The following is a 15,290-nucleotide window of genomic DNA, read 5'->3' as shown; positions in this document are numbered from 1 at the left end:
GCTCAGTTGGTAGAGCACTCGCCCGCGAAAGGAAATGGTCCCGAGTTCGAGTCTCGGTCCGGCAAACAGTTTTAATTTGCCAGGAAGTTTAAAGGTATTAAGCTTACAAGTGTAAGTCTAGCTTCTGTTCAAAATTGATTATTCATGTCACCACGTACCTTAATTATATCCAGCAGATAAGTGATGTCATGCCTACTTACTAGGGACTCAAACATTAGAACAATTCTCTAGGACTAGTCGCACTACTGTCGGGGATGTGATTCTGTTTTGTAGCACATTGCATTTCATCAGAACGCTTCCAACAAATCTATGTCTTCCATTTGCCTTCTCTAATACTGATTTCTCTTAATTGTCCCATTTCATATCGTTTCTTAGTGTTACCAACAGATTCTTATACGAAGTGACAGGCTTGAAATGTTCACCACTGATCTTGTAATCAGATACTGTAGAGTACTTTCCATTTGTTACAGGCATTATCTTGCATTTATCCGCGTCTGACATTGCAAACGTTTCCTAGTACTTACATAATTATGGAAATATAACCCCTACATTGTTAGAATGATATCTTCATCAAAAATATTATTATCGTAAACAACACACAGGTATATCGCAAAGCTTGGTTCGCTGTAATGCTGCTGCTTACTACGAAGTGTGGCGAACGCTTTTCTGACTTACAATCTCAGATTATTTCCTGATTATCATAGATCAGGACGTCATGACGTCCCTGTTCGTTGATTCCTGAATGGTTTAAAAAAAGCGCAACATCGCTTGTTCAACCCTGAGGCAAACAGTGTTTTAATGGTTGCCGTTCAGTCGGCACTTCTGCACTTTCCGTTTATTTTTCAGTTATTCTGAGGAGCCCCCTACCCTCAACTGTAGCTGTGTGTGGGCGTTCGCAGAACGTCGGCTAATTATCGCACCGCTCGTTACTTCCGCTAATCCTGATGCCGTAGCTCGGATTTCAACCTTTAGAATCCCAAACTGCGTGAACTTCCAGTATAAAAAGTGCGTTAGCAGAAATCGTTTTCTCGTTTAGTCGTGAGGGAACCAAAAACAAGCAGGAAGCGAAGCGTATTTTAAACGTTGCTCGAACAGCACTAGAATTGGTTCAAACAGCAGAATCGGTTGGGCGAATGCGAAGATGTAAGTATCAAATGGTACTGTGAGCACAATCGGCTGAAGGTAAAATATTAACAAAAACTCTAGACTAAACACTGGAAGGCATATGATTCACACTTTCATAATCTACCAGAGGTTTTGAAATTCTGCGCTAAGCATTTTTGTAACGATTTGTATATTACCAGTTACATTTTTCACTTGCACAGCATTCCTAGAGAATGCCAGTTTTCTCGTTACTATCCACAATAGTCACTTTCCTCTTTCACAAGTGCACAACATTAATATACCAGTTCACTTAACATCCTCTGCACTAACCCACACTCCAGTGATTTTATTATTAACGTGCAAACAAATTTATTCTAGTTTCAGTTTTAATTTTTCTTGTCGACTATTTCCATGATATCATTTCTAAACTGGTCGAATACTGTCACGACTACGTTAAAAGACCCAGACCCGTAAATCCCTTATCATAATAGTAGACATCCAACAACAACGAATTAATTTCTGGCCATTTATTCAGACGTTACGTTTATTCGAGCTATCAGTTTACATCTGTTCTTTAGAAACTGAAGAAAGGTCGCGCACACACACACACACACACACACACACACACACACACACACACACACACACGCACGCACATGCACATCTTCTGTAAATTTGACAATATTAATACGTTTAGAATTTTGCAATGTTTCTCAGCTTAATGAAACAGTATAATCTAACAACGAACCACTGGCCTCACTGTAATGGTGCGTCTTGCGTGCTTCGATACAGACAAACGGACTATTAGATCACTTAGTCTTGAGAAGAGAGATATGTAGACGTTGGTTAACTGTAATTAAAATTAGCGAAGTGAGGTGGCAGGAAGATCAACATTTCTGGTCAAGTGAATACAGGGTCATCAACACAAACTACAAAACTGACAGTTCCCTGTTTAATTCTATTTCAAAATTTCTCCTTGCTTTCCTCCACAGTGTGCTCATGTACAGATTGCATAACATCGAGGATATGTCACAAAGCTGCCTCACTCCTTCCTCAACCACTGCTTCACTTTCACGCCCTTCGACCCTTATAGTTGCCGTCTGTTTTCTACACAAGTCGTAAATAACTTTTCGTTCCCTGTATTTTTACCCCTGTAACCTTCAGAAATATAAATAGCGCATTCCCGTCAACACTGTCAAAGCTCTTTTCCAAATCTAAAAATACTATAAACATAGGTTCGCGTTTCCTTTCCTGTTGTACAATAGCTGTCTTAAAAACTTCCGTTGCAAAATTCTACAACATCGTTAGTTAAGAAACAATACTCATGACAAGTACATAAATAAAAACTTCTGAAAAGGGGATGATAGGCATCTTGAAATTCGCCGGCCGCCGTGGGAGAGCGGTTCTAGGCGATTCAGTCCGGAACCACACTGCTGCTACGGGCGCAGGTTCGAATCTTGCCTCGGGCATGGACGTGTGTGATGTCCTTAGGTTAGTTAGTTTTAAGCAGTTCTAAGTCTAGGGGACTGATAACCTCGGATGTTGAGCCCCATAGTGCTCAGAGCCATTTGTACCATTTTTTTTTTTTAATTTTATCTTGAGAAAACAAAAGCCTATAAGAGTAACCGGTTCCAGCTAGTAGTTTGTAAATTACTCCCAATTTCAATGGTTGCAGTGTTCTAATATATGAATAACGAATAATAATTATTTGTTAATGTTAATGCGAGAAAGAAAAGAAAAACAAAATACGGCAATGACATAGGCAACTCCAATCGTCAAGCGGTTAGTATCTTCGCTATTTTTGGCCACAGGCAGGACATTCGGTTGTTTTAACTTTAGTGTGGTAATGTCCACAGATACCAGTAGCGAGCACTTTTTAAATATTTGCCGAAAAATAATGTTCACGGCTGATTACGGAAATATGAGAAAATGCATTCCGGATGGGGTCCAATGCAAGCGCCTCGCTCCTCCCTCCCACTCTTTCGTGGACCAGATTGAAACCAATCTCGGCCCGGGTCCGATCCGCCGGAGCCAGCTGCCCGCGTGCCCTATAGATCATGCGCGGGCAGAGTCTTACGCCTCTACAGCTGCACCTTCGTTAGCCTAAAGACGTTTCCCAGATACAAACGTCTTTAAATGTTGGAATAGATGTAATTCAGAGAATCGCAAATCAGGTGACCACAGTGTATGCTGCAACAGTTCTTACTCTAAATACCCCCCATGCCACTGTCAAAGTATCTTTGTTTGCAGATGTTCTCTGCCTGATGAACAATCCAGGCTTATCCTGTGACAGCTGCGGCCAATTACGACAACAGTCACATGAAGACGGTGTGCAGCAAACGTCAAATCAGCATATTCAAATCATCCACAACCGTACAACGTAGATGGCAGTGACACTGTCTACATTCTGAATAGAAGGAAAAATTATGCAGCGTGATTCTCATTCAGAAATAGCATGAGAACGTTGGTTGTTGAGTGAAGACCGTGTTATGCCTCGCGTAAGAAGGATAAACACCTGCTAGCGCGTGCAAGCGTTCGACTTCGACAGCACTGTAGTCTGTCAAGCCTGCGGTCTATCTTTGCACTACATTGCGTTAGTAGGTATCCTACGACTGTCATGCGAATATGGAATTTATGAGTTGAGGAGGGCCATACTCAACGCCATGCACATTCTCAGTGGCTCGCACGACTAGCGCCCGAGAGGACAGACATAATGTTCACTCGGCCGTGCAGAATCTTACAGCCACGTCATGTACTTTACATCAGGAAATGGGCGTCTTCTCAGCAACACAAGAACCCACACGTCCAGTACAACGATGTCTGGAGCACCACGGACTGCCAGCTCGGAAACCATTGTTGTGGCTTCCAACGATACGGCAGCAGGGAGAGCCGCGCCAATCACACTGAGCACAGGAGCCGCACCACAGTATATCATCAGGCGTGTCATGGTTCTGTGTACGGTACAACGCTGGTCGTATCAGCGTGAGGCAGCTCCGAGGACACCGAATTTCACCGTATTACGTTCATCATCGTCATACGGGTAGGATGGCACTGGTTGTCGTCGGATGTATGACACGGTCACCATTGGCTCGCTAATTTGACCAGCGGCTGATGAGTTAAATCCAGTGTACTTTCGGATTCTTTCAATTTTCCCTTCTGCAAGTAATAACGGAGGTTCACTCGTGGTCTAAGTGTAGCGTGTTTGACTAATAATCAAAATGTCCTGCGACCTGGGTTCTAAAGACGACACTGCTTAAGTTTTGAATAAAAATCATCAGTGATGGCAGCCGAAGACTTCCGGCGTAAGAAGCCATACTCGTTCTGCTAAAGGCCTTGTCAAAGAGGGCGGAGAAATGGATAGAGGCCTGTCGCTGTCTTCCCCTTGGCGTGAGAAACTGCCCTTACAAGGCTATACAATCATGATCAAAGACACGTAAGAGGCATTGGAAACCACTGCATTATAGACACATGTGTCTCCACAGGACATACAACCAGTAATTGAAAATGTGTCATGAAGAACCCTGCATTGACAAAAAGATTCCCCACCAGTCTCCCATTTTGATCTCCAGGAGGGGACTGCCAATTGGGAGGCGACATGAGAAGAAGATGGAAGAACCAACGACGGAATAACATTCTACGAATCGGAGCATAAATGTCAGAAGTTTGAACGTAGCAGTTAGTAAGTGTGAAAAGAAAAATGCAAAGTCTTAATTTAAATGTAGTGTCAAATGGAAAGAAGATAAGGATTCCTGGTCAGACGAATATGGGGTAATATCAACAGCTGCAGGAAATTGTATAACACTAGTAGGATTCGTTATGAACAAGAAAGTAGGGTACAAAGTGAGTTATTGTGAACAGTTGGGTGATAAAGTTATTCGCATCAGAATCGACAGCAAACCAACACCGACAACAATAGTTACGGTATCCGTGCCGAGGTCGTAAGCAGAGGATGAAGATACAGAGAAATCATATGAGGATATTTAATGGGTAATTCAGTACTCAAAGGGGAATTAAATCTAATAGTTATGGGCGATTGGAAAGCGGTTATATGGGGTAATATCAACAGCTGCAGGAAATTGTATAACACTAGTAGGATTCGTTATGAACAAGAAAGTAGGGTACAAAGTGAGTTACTGCGAACAGTTGGGTGATGAAGTTATTCTCATCAGAATCGACAGCAAACCAACACCGACAACAATAGTTACGGTATCCGTGCCGAGGTCGCAAGCAGAGAATGAAGATACAGAGAAATCATATGAGGATATTTAATGGGTAATTCAGTACTCAAAGGGGAATTAAATCTAATAGTTATGGGCGATTGGAAAGCGGTTGTAGGGGCAGGACTAGAACAAAGGGTTACGGAAGAATATAATCTTTGCAGTAGGAATGAGAGAGGGGAAACGACTAATTGAGTTCTGCAATGGTAATAGCGAATTTACTGTTCAAAAATCACAATAGGAGGAGGTATACACGAAAAAGATCTGGGGAAACTGGAAGGTTCCAGCTAGATTATATCATGGTCAGACAGAAATTCCTATATCAGATATTGGATTGCAAGGCGTATTCAGGCACAGACATAGAATCAGATCATAGCAATGATGAAGAGAAGACTGAAGTTTAAGAGAATCGTCAGTAGGACAATGTGGAAGAAAGTGAGATACTGAAGTACTGAAGAATGACTAGTTTGCTAAGGATGCGATAAGGAACACCACAGCTGGTAGTTCAGCTGAAAAGCAATAGACATCTCTAAAAAGTGCAATCACAGATGCTGGATAGACAAACATAGGAAGGTAACTGCGAAGAGACACTGAGTGACAGAAGGAGTATTTCAACTGATCTACGGAAGAAGGAAGTACAAAAATTTCAGGGAATTTCAGGAATACATAAATGTAAATCACTTAGGAACTAAATAAATAGCAAGTACAGGGCAGCTAAGGCGAAATTGCGGCATAAAAATGTGAAGAAATCGAAAAATGTTACTGTCGAATGGACTGACCGCCTAAAGAACAGTCAAAAGAACCTTCGGGGAAATTAAAAGCGAGGGCGGTAAAATTAATAGTTCAATATGATTCCACAGTCAAATGTAGAGACGAGAGCGGATAGATGGAAAGAGTACACTGTGGGACGACTTGTCTGATGATGTGATAGGAGAAATTGAGGTCGATATGGAAAAGATAGGAGATTCAGTATGAGAGTCAGAATTTAAAAGACCTCTGGAAGACTTGAGATAAACTGAGGCAGAAGCGATAGATAATATTCCGTCAGAACGTCTCAAGTCATTTGGGGAAACCAAACGACTACTTACAGTAAGTTGACGTGTAGAGTCTATGAGACCAATGACGTACCATCAGTCTTTCGGAAAAATATCATCCTCACAATTCACGAGATAGAGAGGGCAGATAAGTGCGAAAAGTACAGTGTAGTCAGCATAATAGCCCATGAAAACAAGCTGCTGAAAATAATAATACAGAAGAAAGGAAACGAAAATTAAGGATCTGTTAGATGAGGTTCACGTTGGCTTTAGGAAAGGGAAAGGCACCAGAGAGGTAATTCAGACTTTGTGCTTAACAATGGAAGCAAGGCTGACGAAAAATCAAGACAGGCTCGTAGGATTTTTCTACCTAGAAAAAGCGTTCGACAATGTAAATACGGTGTAAGACGTACGAAATTCTGAGAAAAATGGAGATAAGTTACAGGGAAAGATGGTTATATGCAATATGAACAAGAACCAAAAGGGAAAAATAACATTGGAAGACCAAGATCGAAGCTCTCTGACTAAAAAGGGTGTAAGACATGGATGCAGTCTTTCGCCCCTACTGTTCAATCTAAACATCAAAAAAGCAATGACGGAAGCCAAAGAAACGTTCAAGAGTTGGATTACAAATCAGGGTGAAAGGATGTCAACGATAAGATTTGCTGCTGACATTGCTGTCCTCAGTGAAAGTGAAGAAGAATTACAGAATCTTTTGCGTGGCATGAGCTGACTAATGAGTACAGAAAATGAATTGAGTAAACACGAAGTGAGACGTGATGAGATGTTGGATAGCCCCTGCAATACGGAAAGATACTGCACGAGACGCAGCTTCGCCCAGAGAGGTTGCAGTTAACACTAAGAATGGAACGATAGCAAGTTAAACGCCGAAATATAAAACTATCAGTCCTGAATGAGTATTGAATTTTCTTCACTTTTATTTACAGAAGTATTTATGCGTGTGATCCGTCCATACATCAGTGTATTAAAAAATATGTATGTGTGTACATATGTTCCACAACTCCTCATAAACCACTCGACCCATATCAACCAAACTTGGCACACGTATCATTTACTGTCGGAAAAAAAATTCTATCTGGGTAAGAATCAATTACTATCAAAGGGATGGGGGCCAAAATCGTTGTAGCCCACGACCCGCGAATACTCACACTTCAGTCATCCAATATTGGAGAATGAGAGCACTTAATGACCTGCAACAAATTTCACGCATAATTTCAAACCTCTACGGAACTTTTTCTTGCTGACAACCTCACAAAATGATGAAAAAAGTTTATCGCTTACTACATTTTCGCTGTTCAAGCAGTAAAGCCGGCCATATGAAGCACGACATTTTAATTTATTATAAATCTACTATTAATTGTATTCGTGACAGCTTTTGCGGACAGTAGTCGCATACACCACTGAATGTACCAGCAAAATTATATCATCGTACGATACATAGTTCAGGAGAAACGACTTTATAAACACCAAGATGAGTGAAAAAATGCCGCAACATGCCAGACGTTTCAATTTATTACTTCTTTACTACTACTTCTACTCACAACACGTTTCGTAGGCAGTATCTCCATATGTCGCTGAATGTACCTGCAAATAAATATCACTGTACGATGCATAGTTCAGGAGATATGACGCTAAGTACTGAGATGCGAGAGAAATTGCTGCATCACGTGTGGCGTTTTAATTTATTACTTCTTTACTATAGTTTCTATTCATAACACACTTCGCAGACAGTATCCACAAACCTGGGACACATACTACCTACTATTAGAAAAAAAATATTGGGGGGGGGGGGGGGGTTAAAATCCACCAGCCTCTTACTGGGGTGTGCATGGTAATGTGGTAAAGCGGAGAGGGAATGAGGCCGGGGGGCGGGGGGGGGGGGGGGGAGATGGATGGACAACAAGATGGACACTGATAGGCACAGATAAAGGAAAGAGGAGGAGATGAGCAGGGATACGGGGAAGGAGGAGATGGCAGAGAGAGAAGCGGGGGGGGGGGGGGGGGAAGTGGACGGAGAAAGGGAGCAGGAAGAAATGGACAAACAGGAGAGGGGTGAGATGAATTAAGGGGAGGGGGAAGGGGCGAAGGAGGTGGACAGAACAGAACAGGAGAGAAGGGGGAGGAGCAGGTGGCGGAGGTAGACAGAGACAGAGTGTGGAGAAGATGGACTGGTTAAAGACTGGAATAACTGCAAATTACGCAGGCAATACGCCTATGACCTGCCGCTAGAATTAAGCTACCTCCAAAGAGTTTTCCGAGAAAATGCCTACCATCAACACCACGAATCACAGGCCATTTCTGGTGAGACTTAGGGAAAAACACTATCAAAGAAGAAAGTTAGATTTCCGATTTTGCACTTCCCTGGCACGGTGTCGGGAGAGATTAGCCGGCACGGTAACTCAGCGTGTTCGGTCAGAACGGTTAAATGCCCTCTGTGATAAAAAACTGAGTTAATGTATCAACGACGAACTGAAACGGGTGTCTTGCGACGTCCGCGCCGAGCAGATACAACGAACCAAAGCGAACAAAATAAGATTTAAAAAAAAAATGTTCTAGGCGCTTCAGTCCGTAACTGCGCTGCTGCTTCGGTCGCAGGTTCGAATCCTGCCTCCGGCATAGATGTGTGTGATGTCCTTAGGTTAGTTAGGCTTAAGTAGTTCTAAGTCTAGGGGAGTGATGACCTCAGATGTTAAGTCCCATAGTGCTTAGAGCCATTTGAACCATTTTTTTTATTTTTGTGCAACACCAAAGGTGCCTGCGCCTGCACTATGCGGAAAAATCCTCCGTGGCAGAACACGCTTTAGGAAATCGACAATGAATCAATACGAGAACAAACGGATTTTGGGATAGCGCCATAAAACAAGACACAGATATAAAAATATCTGAAAATGTCATCAATGCGACGTCGGTTCTAAACTCAACACATCCTGGAATCCGACCGCTGCGAGTTTGAAGGTGAGAGGTATGCGGGACGAAGACATTAACATATTTGGCGAGAAAGCGAGCACCATTCACGTCACAACTAGCAGCGCGGCTATATAACGACGAGGCCACGGCGACGCGGGAATCTTTTAGCGTCTGACAATGGCCTAGGAGATTCCGGTCGGAAGAACGTGGGATTCTGACCACCTGATGCATCTGCGAATCCAAGAAGATTTTACTAATTCACATCGACAGGAGATGGTGCGTTCATACATAACATTTATGGTGGTGATAAGTTCCTATTGGACCAAACTGCTGAGATCATCGGTCCCTAGGCTTACACTGTACTTAATCTAACTTGAACTAATTTACGCTCAGGACAACACACACACACACCCATGCCCGAGGGAGGACTCGAACCTCCGACGGGGGGAAGTCGCGTGAACTATGGCAAGACACCCTAGACCGCGCGGCTACCCCGCGCTGCTAACATTTATGTTGTAAATTCATAAACAAATGACTTACTGGACTCTTGACTTTTATATTCGGCTTCTGTCTTCTCTAGTAGCTAGTAATCGATTCCACAAATGAACTCCGACAGGCCCTTCAACTTTTAGTTGTTCGGAAATTCGTTATCCTTTACAATAGCTACTATAGTTCAAGCAATAGCATGTGCTGTGTAGAAATTATTGTCACTTTTTTAATGAACTCTGTTTATTGTCGCTTATCAACGTCGAAGGATCTTCGAGATTGCCTTTAATGTTGACATAAAGATTCTAATTCAGGCACACAGTTTCCCAGCTTGAAACATCCCCTTAGAAAAATTTATAAATGACAGGAACACCTGAAGATTTAACTTCAGAGTTACTTAAAACTGAATCTAAATGTCAAAAAGTCTGCAATGACGTAAAAATACAAATTTGTGAGCATTTTCAACCTATTTTTTCGCGGCATGAAAATGCATTACAGAATCACGAAGCTGCCATAAAAGAACTGCAAACTATTGTTCATGAAAATTACAAGACCTTGCCGGCCAAAATTGACTGAGTTGTAGCTACCGATTCGGTTACACGACTTGCAAAAACTCAGGAAAACTTAAAGGACAAAGTAGATACGTTTTAAACACAAATAGACACTCTGCAACTTGGTTCAGAAAAACACACCGAGGAAATCAGTTCACTATCGGAGAAAGTAGCCGAACTTTCGGATACAAAGGTGGATGATGATCTGAATGACACAAGATCGGTAGCCTTCACAGACACAGAAGAGTGTGAACAGATTAAGAATTTTAAACAAAATCAGAATCAAATCAATACACAGCACAAAAGAGAAATCCGGGAAGTACAAGATCAGTTGACACAAGTAATACAGGAATTACATATTTCAGAGGACACTCGTACTCCAATACGGGAAGAGGGACATAGAAATACGGAACAGCCACAAAATAATAACACAGGGCATTTCGGAAATTATGAAAGAAATTGGCAAGGTGCACGGAATTTTGAGATGGAACCGCCGACACGACGTAACAATGACCGATATGCGACTCGCCGACACGATGACTTTGACTATAAGCTGTTCATTACTACATGTAAATTCAAAACATTTAAGAATTCTGGCAACAAAATTCATCCACAAGCGTGGCTTCATCAATTCTCTCATTGTTTTCCTCCCCTACAATAGCGAATATTTCAACAATGCCAACCAGCCACAGACTGCACACAGCACAGCCAGTGATCTTCATACAGAGCGCTACGTGGCGTTACCAACATAAAAACCAAAATAGCCTACTTACAAGCTTCTGTGGCAGAACTCATGTCTTTTCTCAATAAATCGTCAGTTTCCACATAGCTAGTATGACAGTTGGACGCAATTGCAAAAAGAAAGCCTGCAGCCAATCGGGACCAACCGATCTCTGTGTCATCCTCTTCCAGTGGCGTCATTCGATACAATATGGAGGGTCGTGGTGTCGGCACACTCCTCTTCTGGACATTGTCAGCTTTCTTCATCTTGCAGTCGCTACTTTTCACTCAACTAACTTCTCAATTGAGCGTCACGAGGTCAATTGAGCGTCAGTCCCCTAGAACTTAGAACTACTTAAACCTAACTAACCTATGGACATCACACACATCCATGCCCGAGGCAGAATTCGGACCTGCGACCGTAGCATTCGCGCAGTTCCAGACTGAAGCGCCTAGAACCACTCGTCACAGCGGCCGGCATGGCAATATGTATCGGTGTCTGAGGAAGGAAGAGATTCGCGTCGCTGCGGTACGATAGCTATTATATGGTCTTCAATATCAGTAAGACTCTCTTGGGGTATCCTTGTGAACTTCGAGAGTAGGTGTGTCCAGTTGTAAATCATGTTTGCGGGTGGCACCGCCGGTGAAAAGGTACTCTGACGCCTCCGAAAATATCAGTCCTTAGAGACCCCCATGAACTGCGTCTTGTGGGGGTTGGACGTGCAGTGTCGGCGCATAGGTGATTGCAAGGGCGGTTGTGGTTCAGTCGGTGTTCGTGTCACCGTTCCGTAGTTGTGTGATGCGTTGTTGCTGGCATTCATTACGGACGTGGCATTCTTTCCACAACCAGAACATGTTAGAGGTTGTCCGTCGTAAATTACCACTTCTCGGCAGCCGCCTACATTGATGTATGGTGAGACCTGCCGCTTGAGATCTATTCGGACTTGTCTCATACAATTAAGTATCGGATACGTCGTAAATTGTGCCCATTTTTCGGCTACATGACTGTGGATTTTTCCATAAGGGCTTAGCGCCGCTATGACTTCCTCTTCATCAAACCTCGAAAGGCCGTTCAAATACACGGACAGTTCGGAGGGCTTGGATAATATCGTTGCAGGCAGCGTCAGAAGTCATCTTAACGAAAACGAGGCTGCTAATGCTCAGTAGGTGTATGCCGACCAAATCGGCACGGGGGTTCTTCACATGTAGGGAGTGCTCGACGGCCAGTGCTGTGGGTCATGGGCATTCATTCGAAAACATAGACTAAGGAGTATTCTTCTTGTAAGAGTTGGTGATGACAGTTTGTTCAACTGACAAGCGCAGTGAGGTGGAAGTAAACAAACACTTGGCTGGCGCAGCGGCAGGGACGGCGGGTGCATTCCGCATTGCTGCCCTGCCAAAGGCTGACTGCAGCGCTTCGGCCATCCGTGCACGAATCGCAGCCAGACTCAAACTTCCATACGTCCTCGTCCGTATATCACAGCCTGCACTCGTACGTTACTTACTGGTATTGGCGTATAGATACGAAATAGCAGACACTGCTATTTCGTATTCGTGCTAAATAAGGGTATCCTATGTGAGACCTGAGTTTCTCCTGACCTATACAACTTTCAAATAACATGTCGTTCCTGACGCTGAGACTTTGCCAGCTGAGCTGTCCCATCTTGAGGTTACATTTCGTCAAAATGGTTATAGTGATAGACAGATTGAACGTGCGTTGCGCTATCGACCAACTGTACATCGGGTGATTGATGATAATTCTGGGTCAACACCTAAGTCTACTGCCTTTTTGCCTTACGTAGGAAACACGTCCAACAAGATCGGTCGTATTTTACGGAAATACGATGTGAAATGTGTTTTCCGACCTCCATCTAAAATTAGAGCACTTTTGAGTTCCGTTAAGGATGATCTTGGACTGCGTAAGGCGGGTGTATATCGTATTCCTTGTAGCTGCGGCATGGCATATATTGGTCAAACTATCAGGACCGTGGAGGACAGATGTACTGAGCATAAACGGCACACACGATTACAGCAGCCAAATAGATCTGCTATTGCCGAACATTGCTTGGATACTGGTCACCCCATGTTATATAATAACACCGAGATATTGGCATGCACGTCCAGCTATTGGGACAGTGTCATTAGGGAGGCAGTTGAGATTAAATTAGCGAGCAACCTCGTTAACAGGGATGGAGGTTTCTGTTTAAACTCTGTTTGGAATCCGGCTCTCTCCCTCTTCAAAAAACAGAGGAACAGAGTCAATGCTGCCTCACCTGCGAATTCATAGTCTCACTATCGATAGCTCTGACTTTGGTCATCTTTGGTGGCACTAGTGTTCAGTGTGTGTGTGTGTGTGTGTGTGTGTGTGTGTGTGTGTGTGTGTGTGTTATCTTTCCTGCTTCTGTCGGAGAACCGAGGTATTAAATTTGCATGTACGCCGCCTGTCCGTTGCAGTTTGCCTTGAAAATGGCGGGGTGTTCTCCCGCCGAAATATCGGCGGTTGCTGAAAGTGTTACCTGGCTGAATTCCCGGAAGTTATTTGAAGGGGTATCCTAGTACACACCACTCTTGAGCCACTGGCTCTCTGCTCCTCAGGTTCGCACTGCAGCTGGGCCGGTCCAGAGCAGCACGCGCGGCGCAACTGCGCGTGCGCGACCTGCCGCTGACGGCGTGCAGCGACCACACGCCGCTGTCCGAGTCGTACTGGCGGTGTGCGCTGCCGCTGCTCAGCGAGTCGCTGCACCAGCCGGCGGGCACGGCGCGCATGGGCGCCCCCGAGGACCCGGAAGCCGTCGTGGACTGCCGCCTCCGCGTCAGGGGCGTCAGCAGGCTGCGGATCGCCGACGCCTCCGTCATGCCCACCATCGTCAGCGGGCCGCTCGACGCCACCAGCATCGCCATCGGGACCAAGGCCGCCGACATCCTCGCCGAGGACTGGGAGTAAACGTCCGCCTCCGATCGCAATAAGCTGTCCAAGCCACACTGCTTGCTTAGCTTCCTCAGTACTGAGCTGAGATTATATGAATGAAAATTTATATTCGTGGTTAAAGCATTGTTGTGGGACAAAATAAGATAAATGTACGAGGAGCGTTCAGTAAGTAATGCAACACATTTCTTTCTGAAAGCAGATTGGCTTTATACAGGATTCTAATAAACCATATTATTCCTCACTCTTCTACACCATCTTTTTGCATAATCCATAACCTCCATTTAATGCGACAGCCTTACGCCACCTTACTTGGAGAGACATTGTGCTCACATGGTACCAGTCTACTGGTCGACATCTGAGCCAACGTTTTGCCGCATCAATATCCATCAGACATCCAGTTGTGCAGCGAGGTGTTTAATTGTGATCCTTTGATCACCTCGAATGAGAGTGTCCGCACGTTCCAACGTTGTGGAGTAACAGCTCTTTATGGTCTTCTGTTAGGCGGCGAGAAACCCAGCGGGCACACACCTTTGAGTATCCCAACTGGTGGATGAGTGTGCTACAACACCCTCACTGGCACTGTAGCGAGAAGGAAGTGTTTCTCTGGACGGTTTCACTAACCTGGTGTCTTGCTGCTTCGGTAAGTCCCTCGTCGCGCAGTCGCCAGGTTCCATTTAGGTGCTGATCCTGCTGAAGTGGGGTGTTTAGGGATGCCAGTAGTTAATTGTCAACAACGTTCGTACTATACTTGTTTTGGCGGCCGGTGTGGCCGTGCGGTTCTAGGCGCTTCAGTCTGGAACCGCGTGACCGCTACGGTCGCAGGTTCGAATCCTGCCTCGGGCATGGATGTGTGTGATGTCCTTAGGTTGGTTAGGTTTAATTATTTCTAAGTTGTAGGCGACTGATGACCTCAGCATAGTGCTCAGAGCCATTTGAACCCAATACTTGTTTTAATACAGAAATTGCTTTATTACACACGTCACAGAATCAGCATTTGCAATATGGCGGCTCTGGAATACACAGTTATATTCGACCGTTTACACACGTTAACACCGTTTTCTGACTTTACATAATGATAGACACTGCCCACGACACGTGGCGTTCTGATAACTAGTAACTTCACTTTATATCTTGCTTAAAAGCTGAGATATGCACTCGCGAGCGCTCTTTTAGAGCCGCCCCGGTTACTCGACCGTGCATTTTGAGTGGCTCCTCGCGGCTAACTCACTCTGTCTTCCCGAAGGACAAGAGAGATCACCCACCTTTCTCCTTCAGCCAATAAGGACACTTCTCTCGTTTCCTATATATATATATATATATT

The 15,290-nt window shown here is 44.2% G+C and overlaps 1 protein-coding gene across 1 annotated transcript in view; it reads left to right on the top strand.

The window, feature by feature from the left end:
- The window catches only part of LOC124805592 (glucose dehydrogenase [FAD, quinone]-like), a 163,194-nt gene extending 149,210 nt beyond the window's left edge, over nucleotides 1-13,984 (top strand). The window contains exon 7 of the mRNA XM_047266159.1: nucleotides 13,636-13,984. Coding sequence (XP_047122115.1) covers nucleotides 13,636-13,984 — 349 coding nt within the window. The remainder of the gene's footprint in view (nucleotides 1-13,635) is intronic.
- The last annotated feature ends 1,306 nt before the right edge of the window (nucleotides 13,985-15,290 follow it).

This window comes from Schistocerca piceifrons, chromosome 7, assembly GCF_021461385.2.
Source record: "Schistocerca piceifrons isolate TAMUIC-IGC-003096 chromosome 7, iqSchPice1.1, whole genome shotgun sequence".
NCBI lineage: Eukaryota > Metazoa > Arthropoda > Insecta > Orthoptera > Acrididae > Schistocerca > Schistocerca piceifrons.
Note: the sequence above shows the minus strand (reverse complement) of the source record. Positions and strands in the feature narration are given on the sequence as shown.